Below are 26,981 nucleotides of genomic sequence, written 5' to 3'. Positions count from 1 at the left end.
AAGTAGTCTCAAGATTCAAACTATAAAACCTGATTTCTGGGCACTATAAAAACATATATATTTTTTTAAGTAAGGACACATCTGATATAGAAAGGAGACCTACCATCTCCCCAAATGAGTCTCCATTACAGCTCGTCTCGTCTGGGCTCATCCCAGCTAGCGAGCGGTCCGAGGGGGCAGGAGAGATAGGCGGGGAGGAGCTAGTGCTGCCAAAGTGCATGATCTGCTGTGGAGCAGAGGTCATGAACGGGAAGGTTGCCAAGGTTACCACACCTGCATCTCCTGATTGGTGGACCACAGAGGACAGGGCCTGGTGTTGGGAAAGTTGCTGTTGTTGTTGTAGTAGTTGTTGTTGTGTTGGGTGGTTGGTTTTGGGAGCTCCGGCCCCAGACCCTGTGGCACCCCCTGCTGTTGTAGTTGTTGCACTACCACCACCACCACGACTGTTCTGCTGAGCCTGGTAGTTCCTCAACCGCTCGATGAGGTCATTCTTGGTGCCTGATACAGGCAAGCTCCGCAGTTTGAGCTCATGCTTCAGTTCAGCCACCTGGAGGACAAAATAAGGTGTCAGAATGTGAAATGTTCAGACACAGTTGGTTTTGTCAACACAGTCAACTCTTGATAAATGCAACGGCTTTTACTGACCTTCAGGTCGTCCAGGTTAGGAGGCAAAGAACCTGGTGTGGCCCCTCCCACATGTGTGACATTCTGCCGGCTTGGTGCACTTTGACTGGAGGAGGATGTCGAGGGGGCGGGTACGGCCGGAGAAGGAGAGGGGCCATTGGTGGGAGGTGGTTGATCTGTTAGTGGTCTGGAGAGAAAAAAACATGAGTCAAAATGATGATAGGATAGGATACAGGCTGTAGTTGATGAGTATGTGAAGCAATTGTATACACACACACACGCAAACACACACTCACTCACTTGGGCGGTGCAGGAAGGATGGTGTGGTAGTTGTAGTGTTGCTGCTGCTGGTTGATGATCTGCAGCTGGAGGAAGAGCTGCTGCTGGTGGAGGATCTTGGCGTAGGTGGAGTCCAGCTGAGGGGGCGGCTCGTGGTCGGCCTTCTGGTCCGGGGGGATGTACTGGTGGTACTTCAGCTTCCTCACCTTGGGCTTGTTGTCCTTGGGCTTCTTGGATCGCTGAGGGGGGCGCTCTGAGGTGGGCTTTGGCTGGGACTGCAGGGGGAAAGATCATTGAGACGTAGTGGATTAAACACTGGACTAGCCTACTGTTAACAACAGAAGTAATGCTAAACTAATAATACAAATACAATGGGCTTTGGTACAATACTCATAATTAGCCGTGACAGCTGCCACTAACCTTGTTCAGTGCAGGGGCGGCTCTCAGAACTGCTGTCCCATTGCTCAACTTCACTGGTTGGCAGGGCCCATAGAAGGGAGGAAGAGGAGGGGGTGGCGGAGGAACCTGAGTGAGAAACTGTGTGGGGGTGCTGTTGCAAGCTAGGGCGTCGTGGGGAGAGGGCAGAGGGGCGTGGCCCAGCGGAGACTCCTGACCAATGGGCTGCTCAGGAGAGAGAGTATCACTACTGTCCTCATCAAAGGAGGATATCTCCCCAGCAACCTTGGGGAAGTCTGTCTCTGAGGGAAAGAAAGAGGGATAAAGAGAAGAACAAAAGAGTGAAAAGAGAGAAGAGGGAAAAAAGAGGGAGATAAATAGTGAGAAAGTAGAATAATGAGCCACCATCGTTGTTGTGATGTAGTGTGAGAGAGCCATGTAAAAAAAAAAGCCAGGCTTTGTGTCAACATTAGCCATGCCATCATTCCTCTCAGCAGCCAGTCAGTCAGTCAGCCTGTTAATCAGTCAGTCAGCATCAACAGAGGTTCCTGCAGTGGCAGCAGGAGGAGGTGGAGGCCTGCTGGGTCCGGGGCTTTATCATCACATTGTATATGGCTGGTACATCCCCACGCCTTTGACAAAGACCATTATGGATCTTTTATTTACTGACGGCAGGCAGTTGGAGCGCTCAGCGAGCACCGTTGGCTATTAATTTCCCATCAGTGGGAGACGATGAATAACCAATATGGGGTTTGATTCATTCTCTTCCTGAACCAATCATTTGATGGCTTCCCCTTTGCACCGCCGTGTGTGTGTGTGTGTGTTTGTGTGGCTGAGAGTGTGGAAAGCAGCACAGGTTTAGGTCATGTCCTTGTTCTGTGTGGATATGACTGCCTGTAATTTGATTGTTGTTATTAAGAACCACCGACAGCAGGGGCAATCCCCTGAGATTGAACCATGCTGGAACCTGACGCTCAGACATGTTTACATTCATCTTCACAGCAATCAATCCAGTTTCTATCATCTCATTTATCTCACGGTTTAACAGCACAGTAGACACTACCTGTTATGTGAACTCTGGTGTGGCAATACATTTCCTTTACATTTAATCCAGCCAAGTCATGTCTTGATGCGTGCACAAACACAGCCACACACAAACTGACACACATTTTATAGTGTTGTGTGAAATTGAAATCAACATGTTTCTGTGAACCGTGAACGCACAAATGTGAACAAACATTAGTATGATTCATATAATTTGCGCCCATGAGGGGCCCGCAGTGGGGAGGTTGGCAATGAGATTGGCCCCTGCTCATCAGACAGTCATGAATTCATGGTGTGTGTGTAAATACATATCTAAGGTTAACAATGATATCTCCATGCTTGGCAGCAGCTTTGAAGCATCTGAAGGCAGGCAAGGCCCTTCAAGTTGGCATTCTCCCACCATGCCCATCTAGAACATCAATATACTCATTTTGGCTGGAGGAGATGGCCAGGAGGGACAAGCAGAGGTTCTCACGTTTTAACACACATACTGTGCATTCACAGTGTATTCGGAAAGTACTCAGACGCTTGACCTTTTCCACATTTTGTTACGTTACAGCCTTATTCTAAAATCTCATCAATGTACACACAACACCCCAAACTGACAAAGTGAAAACAGGTTTTTAGAAATGTTTACAAATGTATTAAACTTAAACAGAAATACCTTATTCCATAAGTATTCAGACCCTTTGCTATGAGAATCGAAATTGAGCTCAGGTGCATCCTGTTTCCATTGATCATCCTTTTTGATTGGAGTCCACCTGTGGTAAATTCAATTGATTGGACATGATTTGGAAAGGCACACACCTGTCTATATAAGGTCCCACAGTTGACAGTGCATGTCACAGCAAAAACCAAGGCATGAGGTCGAAGGAATTGTCCGTAGAGCTCAGAGACAGGATTGTGTTGGTACAGATCTGGGTAAGGGTACCAAAATATTTCTGGTCCCTAAAAACGCAGTGGCCTCCATCATTCTTAAATGGAAGAAGTTTGGAATCAAGACTCTTCCTAGAGCTGGCCGCCTGGCTAAACTGAGCAATCGGGGGAGAAGGGCCTTGGTCAGGGAGGTGACCAAGTACCCGATGGTGACTCTGACAGAGCTCCAGAGTTCCTCTGTGGAGATGGGATAACTTTCCAGAAGGACAACCATCTCTGCAGCACTCCACCATCAGGCCTTTAAGGTAGAGTGGCCAGACAGAAGCCACTCCTCAGTAAAAGGCACATGACAGCTCACTTGGAGTTTGCCAAAAGGTACCTAGACTCTCAGACCATGAAAAACAAGGTTCTCTGGTCTGATGAAACCAAGATTGAACTCTTTGGCCTGAATGTCAAGCGTCATGTCTGGAAGAAACCTGGCACCATCCTTAAGGTGAAGCATGGTGGTGGCAGCATCATCATGCTGTGGGGATGTTTTTCAGCGGCAGGGATTGGGAGACGAGTCAGGATCGAGGGAAAGATTAACAGAGCAAAGCACAGAGAGATCCTTGATGAAAACCTGCTCCAGAGCGCTCAGGACCTCAGACTGGGGTGAAGGTTCACCTTCCAACAGGACAACAACCCTAAGCACACAGCCAAGACAACGCAGGAGTGGCTTCGGGACAAGTCTCTGAATGTCCTTGAGCGGCCCAGCCAGAGGCTGGACTTGAACCCGATTGAACATCTCTGGAGAAACCTGAAAATAGCTGTGTAGCGATGCTCCCCATCCAACCTGACAGAGCTTTAGAGGATCTGCAGAGAAGAATGGGAGAAACTCCCCAAATACAGGTGTGCCAAGCTTGCAGCATCATACCCAAGAAGACTTGAGGCTGTAATCGCTGCCAAAGGTGCTTCAACAAAGTACTGAGTAAAGGGTCTGAATACTTATATAAATGTGATATTGCAGTTTTTTATTTTGAATAAATTAGCAAACATTTCTAAAAACCTGGTTTTGCTTTGTCATTATGGGGTATTGTGTGTAGATTGATGAGGGGGGGGAAAATTATTGAATCCATTTTAGCTGTAAGGTAACAAAATGTCAAGGGGTCTGAATACTTTCTGAATGCACTGTACATACACTGAGACACACACAGATGTACAGTATTAATATGACGTGTGACTGGGTCCGATGTGAGCAGAGTTCATATGAGATTTTATTCAGTACCTGTTCCTGATGACCTTCATATAGAGTTTCACTGGGTGGACTATTTTTGCTTTTTCAGCAGATGTTCACGTCACGCTAGTGAGCAAATTAGTGAATTATGGCAATTGGAATCATGGGGCTTGTGGAATGGTGGACTTCTTACCAGAACCTGTTTGATGCTGTTGAAATGATAGAATAGTGTAGTGATCATCATGAGAGCTCATTTGCTAGTGTGGCTACATAATATGGAGTGGTACTGTGTCTGCTTGATGCTGCTGCTTTAGTTACCTATGATGGCCTGTTTGATGCTGCTGTGTACAGGCAGGATGTTCTTGTGAATGAGCTCCATGGGGCCGGGCCGGTGGGAGATCTTGTCGTTGAGGTCGTCAGCCAGACGGGCCCTCTTCAGCTGCAGTTGTTTGGCCTGGAGGGAGGGTTCCGCCGACGTCTCTGAACACACAGCACACAGCGGGTTAGCCAGCCAACAACCATCAGGCACGTGATCTTTATCAGGGAACCAGGAAATCAAAGCTGTGAGTTTCAACGTCAATGCTTATGTAATGATGCAGATACGAAGTTACAAGCACACAGGACAGCTCCCAGTTATGGCACATAATATCAGCTAATGGAATGGAAGAGCAAACAATTGTGGGAATTTATTTTGTAGCCTACATTTTTCAGGTGCAGCACCCTCTGGATCAGGGAGGGGGCGCTGTCTGAGAAACTCACCCTCCAGAATGTGCATCCTGACCAGCTCCGACCTCTCCGGCCGACTTCGGATCTTCCTCTTTAGGTAGTCTTCAGTCTGGGAGAGGGGAGAAGAGGAAGAGAAAAGAGGAAGAGAGAAGGGGAGAAATGATTCCCTTTTTAACCAGTTCACCGTTGAGGGTCAGTTTAAAAGTGTTCATCTGACAGACACCACAAAGAGTGAGAGGAGTATGAAGAGAAACTCACCCGCGCTCGCTCTAAACTTCGTCTCTGTTCGTGGAAGGCAGCTGGACTTTTCAGCGCTGGAGAGAGAGAGAAGAAATTAACAGGGCAAAGTGTATGTTCATGCTGATGTTTAAAAAAACAAGTGGCTAGAAACGCATGTCCTCATGTACCAGGCAATGACATCATAATGTACTTTACATTTTACACTTGAGTACTCAAAACCAATAGCATATCAGTATGCCTCTAGTCATTCATGAGTCAAATAGCAGGTTTCCATTTTCATGGTCTGACAGTCACAAGGTGGGAATGGAATGGAGACAAAGGGTTTTCCCTGAATTACTCCAGCCACTAGATATTGCTTCCCGGTCTATAGAATAATGCATGTATTGTATATTGAGCTATCATATAGGTACCTGCAGTACCTTGTTTCTGTGGGGAGAAGTGACATGTAACCTGCTTCTGCAGTCAGAGCAGACAAGAGACAGCGATAAAGAGAGTGCTAGCTACATTGTCAGTAACACATTAGCTCTCCCTCCCTCTCCCCCATCTCCCTCCCTCCCACCCTCCAATGCATAGTCTGTGTTCTGACCGGGCGGGTCAGGTCAGTTGGCCCCAGGTCAGCCTCATAGTACCAGTACAAGCCTCAGTTCACCCCGTTGAGCATGGGCACATCACTGTTGCCCTCATACCCCACCCCTGTGCCCCCTAGCCTCCTGGATGGGTACATGACCTCCTTGGGCGGTGCGGTTCCAGCGTGCCTGTCTGTCAGTGAGGAGAGAGGAGCGGGAGGGTGATGAGGTCAGAGCCAAAAGCCCCATTTATCTGCGTGAGCGCCTGCATCACCGGCCTCCAACCCCCTCGCTGCTGACACACTGCCCTGCTGTTAGGGTACAAGAGGGACTGCTACGTAGCAGTTATAACATGTAACGGCCCTGCTACGCTACAGACATCTCAAACGTTTGTTTATACTTCCTCGGGGGTTGATTTGAAAATCAAACTATTGTAATGGAAGGGGCCGGCTCTCGGGGCTGTGGGTGTTTAAGTGAGAAAGACACAGAGGAGAGCCAACCAGTAAAAAGCACAGCCCACTTTATTATCGAGGCATTGTGCTGACAACATCAAAGAGCCATTCCAGGATCTGAAATCAGGAGGACTTTGAGAGTTAGGTGTTATCCTGAGTAGTTTACATTTGGTTGAAGTCTGTTGTGTTTTTATAGTGGAGTTGAACGTGTTAATCTGATGCTGGGTGTTTGTCTGTGCAACTAACTGTACATGAACCCCACTTTCACTCTCTTTTTTCACTTCCTGTCTGGCTTCCTCCCCTTCCTTCTAGTCACAACACCCATTATGTAACCAAGACGTATGGACTAAACAAAATGACCCTCAATTACACCTTCTAATTGAATTTAATGAAAGATAATAAAACAATAATTGCTGTTGCTCTCATATTCTCACAGCATAGCACCCTAATCTTCGTTAATTAGGTATTCATTGTTGAAAGGGTTTCCTGAACCTTCCTTCACCAACTAATCAACCAACATGACTGCGAAAAATATATCTGGCCTCTTGAGCAAAACACTGTACATCCTGACCACTCGCCACTGAAGAAATGTACATGGTGAAAGAATTCTTCTCAGTCCTTCCCTGCGCTCCTAAATGGACTGACTGTGTATCTGTGGCTAAGCTTATGAACATCATGGACCGTGATGGATTTATGCATGCAGAATAACGAGTCACCTAAGTGCATCTGTGAGCGTGAGGAAGAGTGTTTCTTGCATGATGGTGTGTGGATCACGTCTTCTCTGCAGTTTTACTAGTAGCAGTGCGCGATGTCTTAAAGTGGATATAAATAACATGTAAGGTAGGATATCACCAGGTCTGCTTATTATAGCCCAGGTTCACACAGTGTGACACAAACACACCCTTACACCACAGCTGGCTAACCATGCATGCAGTTGCACAAATACTGTTAAATGATTCCAACCATGAGAAACAGTCATGATTGTTATTTAATTCAATACATGGTATGTGATATCACTAGCTATAACAGCCATCTAATAAAAACAATCAACCGTCATTAAACTGTCCAAAATGGACAATAAAGTATCTGTTCTATTTTAAAGGTCATTTTGATTCCTGTAATTGAAGGCTTGACAATACGTTTCACTGTTATCTTGAATTAGACAAATGCTTCAAATTGCAAAAATCAAAATGTCTCTCCACAGAGAGCGTCCTGAATATGCTTCACTGTTTTCTAGGTTAGAGCGTATACGCTATGGAAAATCCCATTATCTTGACTTAGTAATTCATTTTCATACACTCGTAACAATGTGCGTAAGCAAACGTATGACTGTTAGCCAATGTCCTAGAATGTTATGTTATCCACCCAACAGTGCACATTCAGGCTAATGTTTGTCTGGACAAAGAGCCAATTGGCTCATACAAAAGTATGTGGACACTCCTTCGAATTAGTGGACTATTTCAGCCACAAGCGTCAGCTGGACTCTGGAGCAGTGGAAATGCGTTCTCTGGCGTGATGAATCACACTTCACCATCTGGCAGTCCGACGGACAAATCTGGGTTTGGTGGATGCCAGACAACGCAACCTGCCTCAATGCATAGTGACAACTGTAACGTTTGGTGGAGGAGGAATAATGGTCTGGGGCTGTTTTTCATGGTTCGGGCTAGGTCCCTTAGTTCCAGTGAAGGGAAATGTTAACGCTATAGCATACAGTGACATTCTAGCCGATTCTGTGCTTCCAACTTTGTGGCAATGGTTTGGGGAAGGCCCTTTCCTGTTTCAGCATGACAATGCCCCCATGCACAAAGAGTTCCATACAGAAATGGTTTGTGAGGATCGGTGTGGAAGAACTTGACTGGCTTGCACAGCAGGTGTCCACATACTTTTGTTCATGTAGTGTACGTATCGCTGAGGTGGTGAGTAGAAAATGAACCAGTCCTCCGGTCAGCAGTGATCAGAGGAGCCTGACACTGAGCATCACCCCTACAGTTAACCCTCATTTAGCGCTTCTCTTTTCTGTGGTTCAAACAAAAACATAGCTTTTACATGAGACCACTTCCTCACTGCTCTCTGATTGGATGGAGTGGTGCCACCCTGGGATTGCATAAGACAGAGACTGGTGTCCCAAATGGCACCCTATTCCATACAAAGTGCACTACACCAAAAATGTAAGAGGGAATGAGAGGAAAGAGAAGTGGCTGTCTGCACACACAGTACCAGCAAGGAGGACCTATTTTGAAGTGATACTCAGACCTAGAGGTTAAATATGTATTCAGGAGGGAAGCGAGAGGACGAGGGGGAGCGAAGGAAATAGTCAGGAGACATGATGACTCACCTGCCGTCAGGTGGTCATTTAGCAGACCAATGCCTTTCCTGTGACTGCTACTCTTTCCCTCTCCTATCCTCTGCCATCTCCTCACACCCTCACCTCTACTGTTCTCTGCCATCTCCTCACACCCTCTCCTCTCCCCTGCCATCTCCTCACACCCTCTCCTCTCCTGTTCTCTGCCATCTCCTCACACCGTCTCCTCTACTGTTCTCTGCCATCTCCTCACACCCTCTCCTTTCCTGTTCTCTGCCATCTCCTCACACCCTCTCCTCTCCTGTTCTCTGCCATCTCCTCACACACTCTCCTCTCCTGTTCTCTGCCATCTCCTCACACCCTCTCCTCTCCTGTTCTCTGCCATCTCACACCCTCTCCTCTACCATCTCCTCACACCCTCTCCTCTCCTGTTCTCTGCCACCTCCTCACACCCTCTCCCCTACTGTTCTCTGCCATCTCCTCACAGCCTCTCCTATTCTCTGCCATCTCCTCACACCGTCTCCTATTCTCTGCCATCTCCTCACACCGTCTCCTATTCTCTGCCATCTCCTCACACCGTCTCCTATTCTCTGCCATCTCCTCACACCGTCTCCTATTCTCTGCCATCTCCTCACACCGTCTCCTATTCTCTGCCATCTCCTCACACCGTCTCCTATTCTCTGCCATCTCCTCACACCGTCTCCTATTCTCTGCCATCTCCTCACACCGTCTCCTATTCTCTGCCATCTCCTCACACCGTCTCCTATTCTCTGCCATCTCCTCACACCGTCTCCTATTCTCTGCCATCTCCTCACACCGTCTCCTATTCTCTGCCATCTCCTCACACCGTCTCCTATTCTCTGCCATCTCCTCACACCGTCTCCTATTCTCTGCCATCTCCTCACACCGTCTCCTATTCTCTGCCATCTCCTCACACCGTCTCCTATTCTCTGCCATCTCCTCACACCGTCTCCTATTCTCTGCCATCTCCTCACACCGTCTCCTATTCTCTGCCATCTCCTCACACCGTCTCCTATTCTCTGCCATCTCCTCACACCCTCTCCTATTCTCTGCCATCTCCACACACCGTCTCCTATTCTCTGCCATCTCCTCACACCGTCTCCTATTCTCTGCCATCTCCTCACACCGTCTCCTATTCTCTGCCATCTCCTCACACCGTCTCCTATTCTCTGCCATCTCCACACACCCTCTCCTATTCTCTGCCATCTCCACACACCGTCTCCTATTCTCTGCCATCTCCTCACACCGTCTCCTATTCTCTGCCATCTCCTCACACCGTCTCCTATTCTCTGCCATCTCCTCACACCGTCTCCTATTCTCTGCCATCTCCTCACACCGTCTCCTATTCTCTGCCATCTCCACACACCCTCTCCTATTCTCTGCCATCTCCTCACACCGTCTCCTATTCTCTGCCATCTCCTCACACCGTCTCCTATTCTCTGCCATCTCCTCACACCCTCTCCTCTACTGTTCTGTGCCATCTCCACACACCCTCTCCTCTACTGTTCTGTGCCATCTCCACACCCCCTCTCCTCTACTGTTCTGTGCCATCTCCTCATACCCTCTGCACTCTCTCCAACATCCTCCCTCTCTTATGTTGAATGAGACCCTGGCCTTGTTGCTTAGTCTGGCCCCATGCAGACTGGGGTTCTCTTCAACGTAAGAAAGGAGAAGTAAACATAAAAGAGAAGCAGCAATAGCAGATATAATAAGGTTGAGCAATACATCCCAACAAAGCTGCTACTGTGACTGTCTAACACTGTTGCATTTTAACCACTCGGAAAGCACAGTAAAGAAATATTCTAACGTATCAAGGCTGTTCGTAGTAGAAGGAAATGCGAGCCTTTTTTGTGTCGGCCGCACATTGAATTCAATCCCGCTGCACACAACACTGTGTGCCGTTTCACTTGTTACCAGCAAAGGTTAATGAAGAGTGCCCAGGGGTGGAAGACTCAAATGACTACTCCTAGCCAAGTCTGACAACCACTACACACATCGGTCTGAACAGAGTGTGACTAAATTCAACGGCACCCTTTGTCTCAACATTACTAAAAGGAGTAGATTTCAATTGGTATCTTCTCTAATACTCCAAAAGCATGGAGAATAGGCATTGTTAAATACTTGTCTAAACGCTAAGGTAGTCTGTGTCAAACCATAAGACCTTCCCCTTGTGTGGTTCCTTACAGAACAAGAAAAATGTGAGCTATTTATAATAGTGTTATATCGTGTAATACTAGGCAGTGTACTGTAAATATGAACAACTTGCAATGCATAGAGAGTAACGTTAGTACATGTGCATTTCCTTTACTGGGCCAAATAGGGTTTTGAAAGTGAACAGAGAAAGCGTTCTATTGGCGTTTCCAAACCCTGACTGAGGAGGATCATGCATCCTCAATGAATGAAATGCCAAAGAAAAACATGTCTGCTACTGGTTTATTACTCATAAACCCAATCAGATTGAACCCATTCATGTCCATAACGGAAATGTATCATTTCCTTTGGTACACTTGTTCTCTGAGCTTACTGATGGAGATTTTTTACCGGCCAAAGCATTTGTCTACAATATGAGGTTTTGATATTGTACTATATTTAGCCTTTGGACACATGGGGTTACTGTCTTGTTCAAATGATCAGATCTTAATTTTTGGTACTGTATATAGAGTGCCCTCCGTAATTATTGGGACAGTGAAGCATTTTTTCTTATTTTGACTCTATACTCCAGCACTTTGGATTTGAAATGATACAATGACTATACGGTTAAAGTGCAGACTGTCAACTTTCATTTGAGGAGATTTTCATCCATAAATAGGGTGAACTGTTGAGAAATTACAGCACTTTTTGGACCTGAAAATAGCTGTGCAGCGACGCTCCCCATCCAACCTGACTGAGCTTGAGAGGCTCTGCAAAGAAGAAAATGGGAGAAACTCCCCAAATACAGGTGTGCCAAGCGTGTAGCGTCAAACCCAAGAAGACCCGAGGCTGTAATCACTGCCAAAGGTGCTTCAACTAAGTACTGAGTAAAGGATCTGAATAGTTATGTAAATGAGATATTTCCGTTTTTTATTTTGAATAAATTGGGGTGTTGTGTAGATTGATGAGGGAAACAATTGTTTAAATCCATTTTATAAAAAGGCTAACGTAACAAAATGTGGAAACAGTCAAGGGGTCTGAATACTTTCCGAATGCACTGTATATGTGGACATCTGCTCGTCAAACATCTCATTCCAAAATCATGGGCATTAATATGGAGTTGGTCCCCCCTTTGCTGCTGTAACAGCCTCCACTCTTCTGGGAAGGCTTTCCACTAGATGTTGGAACATTGCTGCGGGGACTTGCTTCCATTCAGCTACAAGAGCATTAGTGAGGTCTTGTGGCTGATGTTGGGTGATTAGGCATGGCTCAGTCAGCATTCCAATTCATCCTAAAGGTGTTTGATGGGGTTGAAGTCAGGGGCTCTGTGCAGGCCAGTCAAGTTCTTCCACACCGATCTCGACAAACCATTTCTTTATGGACCTCGCTTTATGCATGGGGGCATTGTCATGCTGAAACAGGAAAGGGTCTTCCCCAAACTGTTGCCAAAAAGTTGGAAGCACAGAATCGTCTAGAATGTCATTGTATGCTGTAACGTTAAGATTTCTGTTCACTGCAACTAAGGGGCCTAGCCTGAACCATGAATAACAGCCCCAAGAACATTATTCCTCCTCCACCAAACGTTACAGTTGGCAGAACGCATTCGGGCAAGCAGGGTAGAATTTTGACGAACTGACTTGTTGGAAAGGTGGTATCCTATGACGGTGCCACGATGAAAGTCACTGAGCTCTTCAGTAAGGCCATTCTACTGCCAATGTTTGTATAGCTGTTTATGCTCAATTTTATACACCTGTCAGGAACGATGCACATACTTTTGTATATACAGTTGAAGTCAGAAGTTTACATACACTTAAAACTAGTTTTTCAACCACTCCACAAATTTCTTGTTAACAAACTATAGTTTTGGCAAGTCAGTTAGGACATCTGCTTTGTGCATGACAAGTCATTTTTCCAACAATTGTTTACAGACCGATTATTTCACTGTATCTCAATTCCAGTGGGTCAGAAGTTTAAATACACTAAGTCGACTGTCTTTAAACAGCTTGGAAAATTCCAGAAAATGATGTCATGGCAAATTGACATCATTTGAGTCAATTGGAGGTATACCTGTAGATGTATTTCAAGGCCTACCTTCAAATTCAGTGCCTCTTCGCTTGACATCATGGGAAAATCAAAAGAAATCAGCCAAGACCTCAGAAAGAAATTGTAGACCTCCACAAGTCTGGTCCAGCCTCCACAAGTCTGGTCCAGCCTCCACAAGTCTGGTCCAGCCTCCACAAGTCTGGTCCAGCCTCCACAAGTCTGGTCCATCCTCCACAAGTCTGGTCCATCCTCCACAAGTCTGGTCCATCCTCCACAAGTCTGGTTCATCCTCCACAAGTCTGGTTCATCCTCCAATTTCCAAACGCCTGAAGGTACCACGTTCATCTGTACAAACAATAGTACGCAAGTATAAACACCATGGGGCCACGCAGCCGTCATACCGCTCAGGAAGGAGACGTGTTCTGTCTCCTAGAGATGAACGTACTTTGGTGCGAAAAGTGCAAATCAATCCCAGAACCACAGCAAAGGACCATGTAAAGATGCTGGAAGAAACAGGTACAAAAGTATCTATATCCACAGTAAAACGAGTCCTATATCGACATAACCTGAAAGGCCGCTCAGCATGGAAGAAGCCACTGCTCTAAAACCGCCAAACTATGGTTTGCAACTACACATGGGGAGAAGGATCGTACTTTTTGGAGAAATGTCCTCTGTTCTGATGAAACAAAAATAGGACTGTTTGGCCATAATGACCATCGTTATGTTTGGAGGAAAAAGGGGGAGGCTTGCAAGCCGAAGAACACCATCCCAACCGTGAAGCACTGGGGTGGCAGCATCATGTTGTGAGGGTGCTTTGCTGCAGGAGGGACTGGTGCACTTCACAAAATAGATGGCATCATGAGGGAGGAAAAATATGTGGATATATTGAAGCAACATTTCAAGACATCAGTCAGGAAGTTAAAGCTTGGTCGCAAATGGGTCTTCCAAATGGACAATGACCCCAAGCATACTTCCAAAGTTGTGGCAAAATGGCTTAAGGACAACAAAGTCAAGGTATTGGAGTGGCCATCACAAAGCCCTGACCTCAATCACATAGAACATTTGTGGGCAGAACTGAAAAAGTGTGTGCGAGCAAGGATGCCAACAAACCTGACTCAGTTACACCAGCTCTGTCAGGAGGAATGGGCCAAAATTCACCCAACTTATTGTGGGAAGCTTGTGGAAGGCTACCCAAAACGTTTGACCCAAGTTAAACAATTTAAAGGCAATGCTACCAAATACTAATTGAGTGTATGTAAACTTCTGACCCACTGGGAATGCGATGAAAGAAATAGAAGCTGAAATTAATCATTCTCGCTACTATTATTCTGACATTTCACGTTCTTAAAATAAAGTGGTGATCTTAACTGACCTAAGACAGGGAATTTTTACTAGGATTAAATGTCAGGAATTGTGGAAAAACTGAGTTTAAATGTAATTGGCTAAGGTGTATGTAAACTTCCGACTTCAACTGTAGGCAATTAAGGTCACAGTTATGAAAACTTATGACACTAAAGAGGCCTTTCTACTGACTCTGAAAAACATCAAAAGATGCCCAGGGTCCCTGCTCATCTGCATGAACGTGCCTTAGGCATGCTGCAAAGGGGCATGAGGACAGCAGATGTGGCCAGGGCAATAAATTGCAATGTCTGTACAGTGAGATACCTAAGACAGCGCTACAGGGAGACGGGACGGACAGCTGATTGTCCTCGCAGTGGCAGACCACGTGTAACAACACCTGCACAGGATCTGTACATTCGAACATCACACCTGTGGGACAGGTACAGGATGGCAACAACAACTACCAGAGTTACACCAGGAAAGCAAAATCCATCAGTGCTCAAACTGTCCACAATAGGCTGAGAGAGGCTGGACTGAGGGCATGTAGGCCTGTTGTAAAGGCAGGTCCTCACCAGACATCACCGGCAACGTCGCCTATGGGCACAAACCCACCGTCCCTGGACCAGACAGGACTGGCAAAACAGTGCTCTTCTCTGACGAGTCGCGGTTTTGTCTCACCAGGGGTGATGGTCGGATTAGCGTTTATCGTCGAAGGAATGAGCGTTACACTGAGGCCTGTACTCTGGAGCGGGATCGATTTGGAGGTGGAGGGTCCGTCATGGTCTGGGGCGGTGTGGCATAGCATCATCGGACTGAGCTTGTTGTCATTGCAGGCAATCTCAACGCTGTGAATTACAGGGAAGACATCCTCCTCCCTCATGTGGTACCCTTCCTGCAGGCTCATCCTGACATGACCCTCCAGCATGACAATGCCACCAGCCATACTGCTCATTCTGTGCGTGATTTCCTGCAAGACAGGAATGTCAGTGTTCTGCCATGGCCAGCGGGGATCTCAGTCCCATTGAGCACGTCTGGGACCTGCTGGATCAGAGGGTGAGTGCTAGGGCTATTCCCCCCAGAAATGTCCAGGAACTTGCAGGTGCCTTGGTGGAAGAGTGGGGTAACATCTCACAGCAAGAACTGGCAAATCTGGTGCAGTCCATGACGAGGAGATGCACTGCAGTACTTAATGCAGCTGGTGGCCACAACAGATACTGGCTTACTTTTGATTTTGACCCCCCCCCCCTTTGTTAAGGGACACATTATTCAATTTCTGTTAGACACATGTCTGTGGAACTTGTTCAGTTTATGTCTCAGTTGTTGAATCTTATGTTCATACAAATATTTACACATTAAGTTTGCTGAAAATAAACACAGTTCACAGTGAGAGGACTTTTCTTTTTTGGCCGATACTGATATCCAATATTTTCCTTGCAAAAAAAAAAAAAAGATACCGATAACTGATATTACAAATTTTAGCTGCCTTTTAGGCATTCTAGTACAGTTAAATAGTTAACACACACACATGGACGCAGCTGTCTAAGGCACTGCATCTCAGTGCAAGAGGCGTCACTACAATCCCTGGTTTGAATCCAGGCTCTATCACATCCGGCCGTGATTGGCAGTCCCATAGGGCGGCGCACAATTGGCCCAGCATCGTAAATAAGAATTTGTTCTTAACTGACTTGCCTAATTAAATAAAGGTCACACACACAAAAAGTTATTTTGTTGGCATTTACTCATGTCCCCATTACCAGTAAAACATAATCAAAACCTATTTCTTTCACTTACTTGCTGTGCTATTTTGTTGTTCATTTGTTCAGTCGTTTCATTCCCAACCAGGATTTCTATGGAACGGCGTTTGGGTCTTTGCGTGCCAAAAAAGATGCACGTCAAATAACACTATTTGACGTGTCAAATAACACGACAATCTGTTTCAGTAGCTATAGTTAGTTAGCTAACTATATAGCTAGCTGTCATCATCTAAAATAACCCTAATTTATAAGACAGTTCTTATTTGATTAATGGTGGTCGGACCCATCTATGTGAAGCTAACCACGATAAAGATTAGCCACAATAGTGGACTTTGCAGTTAGCCTTCATAATAAAAGGCATAATTCTACTATTTCTATTAATTTGCATCACTGTCAATGTCATACTTTTATTTTGAAGGCAAACCGCAAATTCCACTATTGTGGCTATCTTCACAACATATAACCCTGTCTGGTCAAACCTCACTAGCCAGATGAAGCTAGCTGGCTGGCTGCTTATAACGTTAGCTTTGGGCAGCAGGGTTAAGTAGCTGGCTTGCTATTTATTTTCATGAACTGAAGTTCAATTTCAATTGGTGAACAACAAGTGGCAACCTAGCTAATACTTACTAACAAGGATTCCTAAATCATTGCTAAGAATAAATGACTGCAATTTTTACTGGTCATTGTTTTCAGGCTGGTTGTATTGGTGCTACCTAGGTACCAAGCTAAAGCTAGCTACCCCAGAAGTTGCAGTCAAAACAAATTATGCTTTATTACCAACGCTGTATTGGAAACGAAAGCCAACATCACCCACGACAGAGAATGGTTGATTGTCAAGGGCAATGAATTCTATTATCTTGGCTTTAATGGATTTCGCCTTCGAGTTGTCTCGCTGAAATTTTGTTACTCTTTCAAATGACTGCTTGATCCACACAGCAGACATTGTGGGCTAGTTAAGGAATGCTGTGTTGCACTATAGCGCAACATTTTACGTGGCGCCATTACGTCATGGACCTTCATTATATCGGTATGCATGTCAGCTTTGACATGGGTTTTGTACAATCGGGCGTTAAACTAGACATAGGCCGATACCGGCATTTTTAGCTAATATCGTCCGATTACGATATGTTCACCGATTTATTGTGCATCCCTAATATAAGGTCCAGGCAATCTATACAACTATTAAGATCTGACAATTTGAACATATTTACATGACTTTATTCATGAAATGTGTTAAAAACAGTAACCCCATGTGTCCAAAGACTAAATATAGTACAATACAGAAACAGCTGTAGTTCACAAACAATGAGTTGAATCATATATTTGCCATATTTGGGCTTAGATCAGGTCACCTGTATTTACTATGTTGATACCAAATTTCATGCATTTACACCAAACAAAATGTGTTCTGTGGCGCATTCTGATATTGTACTAAATATAGTTAGAGGACGTAAATGGGTTAAAAAAAAGGTTCCTGGAACTAACTAGTGTGAAACAGAGAGGAAGTCTATCTTAGCAATGTAAACATTCATTGACTGTGCAATGAAAAGAACAAGTGTAAAGGCTCAAAATGAAATGTGGCAATGAATTAAACGCACAGACCCCAGTACACAATGAATGAGTTTAGCATTCACAAGTCAGAAGCAGAGGAAGGAGCTCGATCCACTTTGAAGACTGACAACGACATTTCTCAGAAAAAAGACACCGATTTAACCACATGCATAATCATCAGGATCTCTAGAACCTTAGAACATGAAGCAAAGCATTGAGATGCGTATAGCCATGTAAGATACTATACGGTTGTATATTAAGTGCCTGTTATGAAACAAGTGAGGTGACTACAATAGGAGTAGCTTTACTGATTGTTATGAGTGTGAGAATAGGTCAACAAACTATCCATTCACTTTGAAAAGCAAGCTAATGCAGTGAGGTAGCAGCTAGAGGAAGGGGAGATTGGTTTGGGGATGAGGCAGTTTGACGGACGGGAGAGTGTTACTTACGTGGCATGATCCCCTGGCTGACCAGTTCCTCACGGGTCCGTCTCTGCTGGAGTTTGAGCTGGAGCACTGCATAAGAGGGACAGCAAGAGGTCAGGTGAGTACACTACAGACAGAAGCAGCAAGGGCAACAACCAATAGTGAAAACCCAAACGCCCTACAGTCAGTTTCCGTTCCGTGCTCTTCTCCTTGGGAGGAAATACAAGGCCGGTTACAGCCGTATTGTAAATTAATATAGTGTATCTTTCTGGGAGGTAGAAGCCAAGAGTTGAAGAGTACCCTACTCACTGCTCTTCTGGCCCTCGCTCTCTCCCTCCCACAGAGTCGTCTGACAGCCGATACAGAGGTTATCATCAGAGGCAGGGAGGAGAAGTAGCAGGCAGACGGTCCCTGTCACACACATACACACACACGCGCTTCCTGTTTCTACATTCAAACAGCAGCCGGATTGTCGCGTTTTGACAACTTCTACCACACAGAGAGAGATAGAGGACGACACTTCCGCATGGCTTGAACAATGCTAATGCACAGAGGACTTCTTGTAAAAACAGGAAGGCCCACATTCACAATTCAAAATAGAATGAGTTGTTATATTGAGAGGAGTATGTGTACAGATAAATGGTGACACTTCTGTACTGACTAAATGTGTATGACATGAATAAATGTGTCTTGCTAACAGCTGCCTAATCTCAGCTAGACCAATAGAAGGAACACAGAAAGCTAGTGATGGAGACCATGCTCTCTGCATCACATCATCATTGCTATCCAGTGTTTACACTTCAGCCACAGCGAGCTGAGTGGACTCTTGTAAGTGATTCCTGTCGGATGTGAGGTAAAGTAAACCTACATCTCAGTATGCACATAAGCAGTTTTCATGAAATTAGAGATGTGATACTGTACATGTGAGGGGAAGTTAAGCTGTTACAGTATACTACATAGCCACACAGTATGTGTCCTGGTGTTCATGTGTGAGAGTATGATTGTTGGACCAGTCCATTGTACTGTACACAAAGTGATGCTTGTGTGCACCTCCTGAGGTAGTTGTGTTTGTAGCTGGTCTGCTGCCTACATGTGAACCACAGGGAAGCATACTGACTAGTAGGTCAGAGTGAGATCAGTGTGGGCGATGTGGGACTTCTTTCTCATGGTTTCCATCTCTCTCTGAGCTCAGCTTCTGCGGTTTTTCACATCTCTGACCAGCGTCAACATTTCTGACAGTCCTGGCTGTCGCCGCCTGGGCCAAATCATCCTCTTTTCTCTTATATGGCTGCTTGACGAAGGACTCCCAATAGTCCCCTCGACAGGAGACTAGATTAAATGGGCTTACGGGGGGGGGGGGGACGACGACGACAGACACACGCACAAACACAGACACTCCTCCAGCGACAGATGATTTGCTAGTTGTGCCAAGGACTGACAGGGGAATGATGCCAGGTGCTTATACACAATCTTTCCTAGGAAAATGCTCACTCTGAAATGCCACAATTTGAATTCATTACCGTTCTCAGTACCTCAATGTGATGTAAACGAGAACATGACATTTTCCTACCACCTGCCCCTCTCCATATCTCCTTTGTGCTCAATTTATGTATTGTCGCCTTTCTCTATGCGTCACTGCAAAACTTCCTGTGCACTTTTTCTACAAACACCTATTCAATCGTTTACTTCTTTGAAAATATTTTCAAAACCTTCCATTCCCTCCATCCCAACCCTGAGATGAAACCCATCCTCACGCTCTCCCTGCTGGTTTCTATTTGTGTACCACACTGTAATATCTGGGAACTCTATCTCTCTGCCCGGCCCAGCCTGTTGAGTTACAGGGAATATTACTGTAAATCCCCCAACACTCAAACTGCTCCGAAGCAGAAATCTAAGGCCTGGGCTCGGCCTGGCTGCATGAGGGGACACATGTGAACAGACACCCTCCTCAAACAGGGCCAAGGTATGCCGTCCACCTTTGAAACTCTGAAGTCAAACCGGCTGCCAAGGCAGGTGCCTGTGGGTTACCGCATCGTACAGTGTCTCTGAAAGACTGTACGTCTCGGTGCAAATAACCTCACGGTAAATCACAGTCTGTCTCAATGGTTCCAAGTCCATCTCAGTGTCTCAAGCCTGTCCCTGTTTTCCCTCAGCGTCCATCTGTGTCTTAGTATCTAAACCCGTCTCTGTGTGTCACACTAAACACCACAGTATCTTCATCAGTCTCAGTACTTCTCACCTTAACTCAGTGGGCCAGCGTATCTGCCTCACAGCACATTTATGTTTCTCTAAAAGTCAGTGCGAGATTCTCAGTGTGTCACGACTAAATCTGTTCAGGCTCTTCTCGCTCCAACTCAGTTGGTGTCACGGTCCTGGCTGCACCCACAGGTGCCTGAGCATTGTCCACTGGGCACAGAATCCTGGCGCTGCCCCATCTGTACCGGGGCCAGAAGGTCCACTTAGTATCTGACCAGCAGCCCAGAAGTACAGACACCCACTGAGCCGGCCTGAGCAGCATAACTCAATACACACGATTCACTGAGAACAACTCAACTGTATAGCTGGGTGTGTTTTATGGGGAGCTATGAAACAAAAGCCAAGTAGAAAGAGTGAGGATAATAATTCTCCATAATGATGCTATATCAAAAAGATGTTTAAAAAATAATATAGCCAAACAAACATAAATGAAACCATATCTTCCACATCTCATATTATAAAGAGTTTGTGTGTATGTGTGCGTAATATGAATCCCACCTTCCCTCAGGCTCTGACAAGCCCGGCGTTCTAACTCCAATCGTATGCGTTGCTTATCCATGCTGTTGCTGATTGGAGGGGGCCCAAAAGAGGTGGGGTCTGTGTGAAGGGACGGGTTGGTGTCCAGCATGGTGATCAGGTTCAAAACAATAAATAATTATTACTGAAAGACGGTGGTCCCATCAAAAAAATACATTAAAATAATGTCCAACAACATTCAAATGTAACAAAAATAGAATTCTCTGTTCAGCTAAGTTCAATACAGTCCAGTCAATATGGATTATCACGTTTGTAATATCTTTTGGAAAAGTCACAGAGATTCTGCTAAATATATTAATGCAGGATATCGCCCGATGGACCAAAATAAGAGCATTAGAATAGAAATGGTCCTTGTGCAAGCGACAAAAATCATGAGAAGATTGAAGTTTTCCAAAAGTCCATAAAAAGTGCTCTATACACAACTGTGTTCTCGCTGACCTTTCCTCTTTCTCGTTTTTTAGCAAACAAAGTTCCCGAATAGTTCAGAAAAATGGCCAAATCTTATTGAAAAACAAAACTAAATGAAAAAGATGGAAAAAAAGAAACACTGGCTTGCAGTGGAAATGTACAGCTGCTATGAGTTTCAAGAGCCAGTATCTACTGCAGCAAGATGAGTGAGTGAGGTGAGTGTGTGGGTCTGTGAGTGTGTGTCAAATGCCTGTGAATCCTTGATCAAGCACTGTCACAGCTGTTGCTGCACCCACTCACTCCGCCATTGACAGACACCGACACACTTCAGCTAAACCTTTTCCTCCTAACCACAATCAAATACTTCCCCCTTGGCACCTGGGACCTCTGCTCATTAGTGACAACATAAGAGTGCACACCTGTGAGCTTTGTGCACAATCTAGACGTCACATACTTAACTGGTGGACTGCGGTCTGGATCCGGTCCCAGAACGGGGTCAATACAGGCCGCGGGTCCAGACTACAAAATAAATAAATATAAACTCAGCTAAAAAAAGAAACGTCCTCTCACTGTCAACTGTGTTTATTTTCAGCAAACTTAACATGTGTAAATATTTGTATGAACATAACAGGATTCAACAACAGACATAAACTGAACAAGTTCCACAGACGTGTGACTAACAGAAATGGAATAATGTGTCCCTGAACAAAGGGGGGGGGGGGGGGTCAAAATCAAAAGCAACAGTCAGTATCTGGCGCGGCCACCAGCTGCATTAAGTACTGCAGTGCATCTCCTCCTCATGGACTGCACCAGATTTGCCAGTTCTTGCTGTGAGATGTTACCCCACTCTTCCACCAAGGCACCTGAAAGTTCCCAGACATATCTGGGGGAAATGACCCTAGCCTTCACACTCCGATCCAACAGGTCCCAGACGTGCTCAATGGGATTGAGATCCGGGCTCTTCGCTGGCCATGGCAGAACACTGACATTCCTGTCTTGCAGGAAATCACTCACAGAACGAGCAGTTATGGCTGGTGGCATTGTCATGCTGGAGGGTCATGTCAGGATGAACCTGCAGGAAGGGTACCACATGAGGGAGGAGGATGTCTTCCCTGTAATGCACAGCGTTGAGATTGCCTGCAGTGACAACAAGCTCAGTCCAATGATGCTGTGACACACTGCCCCAGACCATGACGGACCCTCCACATCAATGCCACTCCAGAGTACACGCCTCGGTGTAACGCTCATTCCTTCGACGATAAACGCGAATCCGACCATCACCCCTGGTGAGACAAAACCACGACTCGTCAGTGAAGAGCACTTTTTGCCAGTCCTGTCTGGTCCAGCAATGGTGGGTTTGTGCCCATAGGCGATGTTGTTGCTGGTGATGTCTGGTGAGGAGCTGCCTTACAACAGGCCTACAAGCCCTCAGTCTAGCCTCTCAGCCTATTGCGGACAGTCTGAGCACTGACGGAGGGATTGCGCGTTCCTGGTGTAACTCTGGCAGTTGTTGTTGCCATCCTGTACCTGTCCTGCAGGTGTGATGTTCGGATGTACCGATCCTGTGCAGGTATTGTTACACGTGGTCTGCCACTGAGAAGACGATCAGCTGTCTGTCCTGTCTCCCTGTAGCTCTGTCTTAGGCGTCTCACAGTACGGACATTGCAATGTATTGACCTGGCCACATCTGCAGTCCTCATGCCTCCTTTCAGCATGCCTAAGGCACATTCACACAGATGAGCAGGGAACCTGGGCATCTTTCTTTTGGTGTTTTTCAGAGTCAGTAGAAAGGCCTCTTTAGTGTCCTAAGTTCTTAACGACCGTTCCACAGGTGCATGTTCATTAATTGTTTATGGTTCATTGAGCAAGCATGGGAAACAGTGTTTAAACCCTTTACAATGAAGATCTGTGAAGTTATTTGGATTTTTACGAATTATCTTTTAAAGACAGGGTCCTGAAAAAGGGACATTTCTTTTTTTGCTGAGTTTATTATTTGGAAGTAGCTTGGGCATTGACCCCTGGTATCATATAAATACACATAAGACATGGAAACATTTGTAGAATTGCAGAAAGTTTGCTTTAAAACAGCAACATAATAAAATGCTCTACCCCATGCAAAATGTGTAGAATTGTGGGAAATTAGCTTTAAAACTGCAAGATTTTCTCTACGCCAACAGGAGGGTTGTGTACAGTTTGGGGTCACATGGGTTGCAAGGTGGGGGTTTGTTACTACGCCGATAAATGACAATATCCATCCAGACCTTTGCCCCCTAGGAGAGTTGTGGGGACGGAACTTCTCAAATAGTACTTGAGTACTCCTAATGTAGGCAGACAGCATAATGGCCCCACACAGTACTCCTAATGTAGGCAGACAGCATAATGGCCCCACACAGTACCCTGATGTAGGCAGACAGCATAATGGCCCCACACAGTACCCTGATGTAGGCAGACAGCATAATGGCCCCAGGGAAGAAACTGCCACCACACAGATCCCCAAACAGAAGCACGTGTTGTCCCAAAGCCAAGACTGGGTCTTTGACGGTTTCGATCTTCACCGTTTGACTTTTGTAAGCAAAACATTTGCTAATACAAGAAGGTAGTGACAGAGAGTGAGAACTTTAAAATGTGAAACACGTTTTGGTCTGCCACTTCTCATTAAAACATCAATGCTAATCAAAGCCCTAAAATCATTTTCTAAAGATGAAGTACAAAAATGGTCAAAACAGACATTTAAAAACAGAAATGCAGCCTACAGCTTTGTGTACTGCCAAAGTTACCATTTGTATTCACTTAATGGTGGATCAGGTGAGCTAAAATAAAGTTGAGAACTAGCCTGGGGGTCATAACAAAGAACTATGTGAGGTAGAGAAAATCCCCAGGGAAGCTCTGGTTGATTATTATTGGCATTCACTTTGTGTTTTAGAACAGATTTGTGTAATGGCCTAGCTTTAGAGAGCCGGCCACAATAAAGGCGAGCATAAGAGACTATTTACAGATGCCAACAAAGTGTGTGTGTGAGAGAGAGAGGGAGAGATGCTGGAATCAGGATGCACAATCCTCAGGCAAAGCTCACTTTGACAAGGAAGGGGAAAATGAATCAAGACTCTGATCCCCCTTGCTGCAGATAAGGCACCAACCATATGCTTGCAGGGATAGTCCTGCTTTCATGTGTGTGTGTGTGTGTGTGTGAGAGAGTGTGTGTTTATGTCAGCCATAAATACTGATGATAGGAAAAGCTAATAACTCACAGGGGCTCTAAGCATATCCAAAATACCTAAAGTTGCATTCTGCTGTTTCAGTGAAAGTGGTAATAATCAATGTTTATCAGACTGAAATAGAGCTCCTGTGGGCATCCTCTGAATACTAGATCAGTGATGGTTATGCTCAGAACTATGCAAGGTCAAGGTCAAATTAACTAAGTTAAGAATCTAGGGTCAAAATCAGCCCATAGCCCAGTACTAAATGCAAACCAATTCTCGCTATGATAAGCCCCAAAGAAAACACGAAATAGCTAGAGAAAAAAACTATTTTGTGAGGCTACTTGCCGATCCTACTGTACATGCTTATACAGTACTGAAGCCTTATGACTTCTGAAAGAAGGAAACCGTATACAGAGTTGACCTCTGGTAGTTCCAGCAGGGGTAGTTCACTTACCAGCCGTTTCATAACCCTAGAAGATGCATTTAGCCTGCAGGTTGTGTGACCAAGCACCCTCAGACTGGGAGGTAAAATAATCATATCTCCTAGAAGCGGTCTGGGGGGGGGGGGGGGGTAATCTGATACTGGCCTGGGCCTGGTTTCCTGATAGCGATGGAACTTATGAGTATTTTAACGATGAATCGCTACAACGGCAGAAGATCAAACATTAGTTTCCCAAAACACCACACACAGAGAACATTCGCTAAGTGTGTCGTTAGAGCATGTGGCAATACTGATAGAATTGAAAGAAAGGCAGCGCTGCTCTCAGATCAGCTTTCTCCATTCAAATCTTACCTTAACATTCTAATTATTTCACAATAATGACGATGGATCAGCTCCTAGAGAGATATATTACCACATTATGGCTGCAAATAATGAGGCGGCTTATTCTAACGCTAACCCGATAATAATGCACTAAATCAGTTTCGGCATATAATTGCGCACGTTGTTACACATCAAAATATATTGAGTCAAAAATTACAGAAAGTAGCCTACAATTAGCTACTATAAATATAATTCAATCGATGTCAATATGATTTCAATATATAGGCCTAGAGCCTATACTGTATGCATCTCAGTTTTCATTTGAAGCATCTTTTTATCCTTCACCTGTTTGTAACAATTACAAAAACACTGGCAACTTTGTATTTGTAGTCAACTTTGTTCCGATGTTATCGGCAGTCACAGAGACAGATAGAAACAAGATGTTTATGTTTAGCGGAGATCTGTGTATAAAGTGAAGCAGAAGGGCAACAAAAGCATCTAACGACGCACTTAGCTGTTAAGAGTGTTATGAGGCAGTCGGTAAACAAAGAGCGTTTTGAGGTGCAACTTTAGTAACAAGGCTTTTGGGAAACAGCTTGGAAATCTAACCATGCTACTACAAAGGTTCTAACGATGAACTTAATATGTTTTTTGGAAACTGGGCCCTGGAGTCTCAGTATCTGGTGGGCCTACTGTGTTTGAAACAACATGGAGTCCACATTCAAACAGTAACTGCTGCTGCCTTCACACCTCTTCATCGAGGTCTTACTCAGGAGGAAGGGTGTGCGGTAAACAAGTCTCAAATTAACTCCTTCTCTCTGGGCCTGGGCTCTAGAATGTGAGCAGCCCCCCTCCCCCACCAAGCCTTCCCCTCGGGCTGACTGTTTTAAATAGTAGGCCAGCTGGCTATGGGGGCTATATCCAGCTACCCTTAACTGGTGCAGACGGCGGCTAGGGTTACTCACAGATATCCCTGCACACACACAACCTGACTCCACACATATCTTGTGCTAAGGATCTAGAACCTGTTCTATATCCTCAGTGCATTTGAACACATAAAAACCCAAGTTTACACTGAAACAGACATTTCGATTACATTAAGAGAATTTCCAAGGTTTGAAAATGAACCTCATCTCGTGATTCATAGGACATGATGCATACATGCAAATGTCAATATATATGTGATGTGCCACAGTACTTCAGTTCCCTGTCCTTCCTCTAATGCTGTATGGCCAGTTGTAGTGTTTCTGTCAGCCAATAGATGGCAGCGTGTATCATCCCAAAAGACACTGATATTTCTAATAGCCTACGATGTTCAATCCAGCTGCTGTGTACATCTGGCAGCATGTGTTGTTCAGGGCCAGAGATGAAAGAGCAAGTAGGGAACATAAGACTTCAGGGTGATTAAACTCTTATGAACTCTTTGTGCAGTCATCCTTACTGTCACGTCCCTTATTCCTGGTCAATCACATTCACAGTACATGAGGTCAGCTATATGGTTCAGGTGACAAGGTTTTCCACTAATATTTCACAGTTGAAAAAGAATACACATTTAGACTGATAGCAGTGGACTTTATACGCCTCTTGATCTCATCTCTCACTCTTTGCTGCCCCTCATTCATAATCTTTTTCCTCCCTTCCCGTCATCCCCTTACATTAATCTCTGTTCTCCCTTCGCTTCCCTTCTCTCGTTTGACAGCCTTGATTATCATAGATGTGTAAACATATCAAAATATGAACAGATAAGGAATTGAGGATATATCTGTCAAGAACATAACTTCCGGCTGCTATTATCCCAAAATCCACATGCCAACACTCACACGATTATAGAAAA

At 45.2% G+C, this 26,981-nt stretch overlaps 1 protein-coding gene across 6 annotated transcripts in view; it reads right to left on the bottom strand.

Moving 5' to 3' along the window:
• The window catches only part of LOC115171280 (myocardin-related transcription factor A-like), a 47,843-nt gene that overhangs the window by 5,248 nt on the left and 15,614 nt on the right, over positions 1 to 26,981 (bottom strand). For 2 of the 6 annotated variants that reach the window (XM_029727937.1, XM_029727936.1), the window contains exons 4-11: positions 18,008 to 18,073; positions 5,417 to 5,472; positions 5,192 to 5,267; positions 4,751 to 4,966; positions 1,324 to 1,601; positions 925 to 1,178; positions 646 to 811; positions 104 to 547 (exon numbers count right to left, since the gene is read on the bottom strand). In XM_029727937.1, the coding sequence (XP_029583797.1) occupies positions 104 to 547; positions 646 to 811; positions 925 to 1,178; positions 1,324 to 1,601; positions 4,751 to 4,966; positions 5,192 to 5,267; positions 5,417 to 5,472; positions 18,008 to 18,073 (1,556 nt within the window). Of the gene's footprint in view, positions 1 to 103; positions 548 to 645; positions 812 to 924; positions 1,179 to 1,323; positions 1,602 to 4,750; positions 4,967 to 5,191; positions 5,268 to 5,416; positions 5,473 to 18,007; positions 18,074 to 18,283; positions 18,354 to 20,737; positions 21,490 to 26,981 lie in introns of those variants that run through there. The other 4 variants (XM_029727938.1, XM_029727941.1, XM_029727942.1 and 1 more) reach the window with 4 other exon arrangements.

Source organism: Salmo trutta, chromosome 32, assembly GCF_901001165.1.
Source record: "Salmo trutta chromosome 32, fSalTru1.1, whole genome shotgun sequence".
Taxonomy (NCBI): domain Eukaryota; kingdom Metazoa; phylum Chordata; class Actinopteri; order Salmoniformes; family Salmonidae; genus Salmo; species Salmo trutta.
This window is presented reverse-complemented; position numbering and strand designations above follow the sequence as displayed.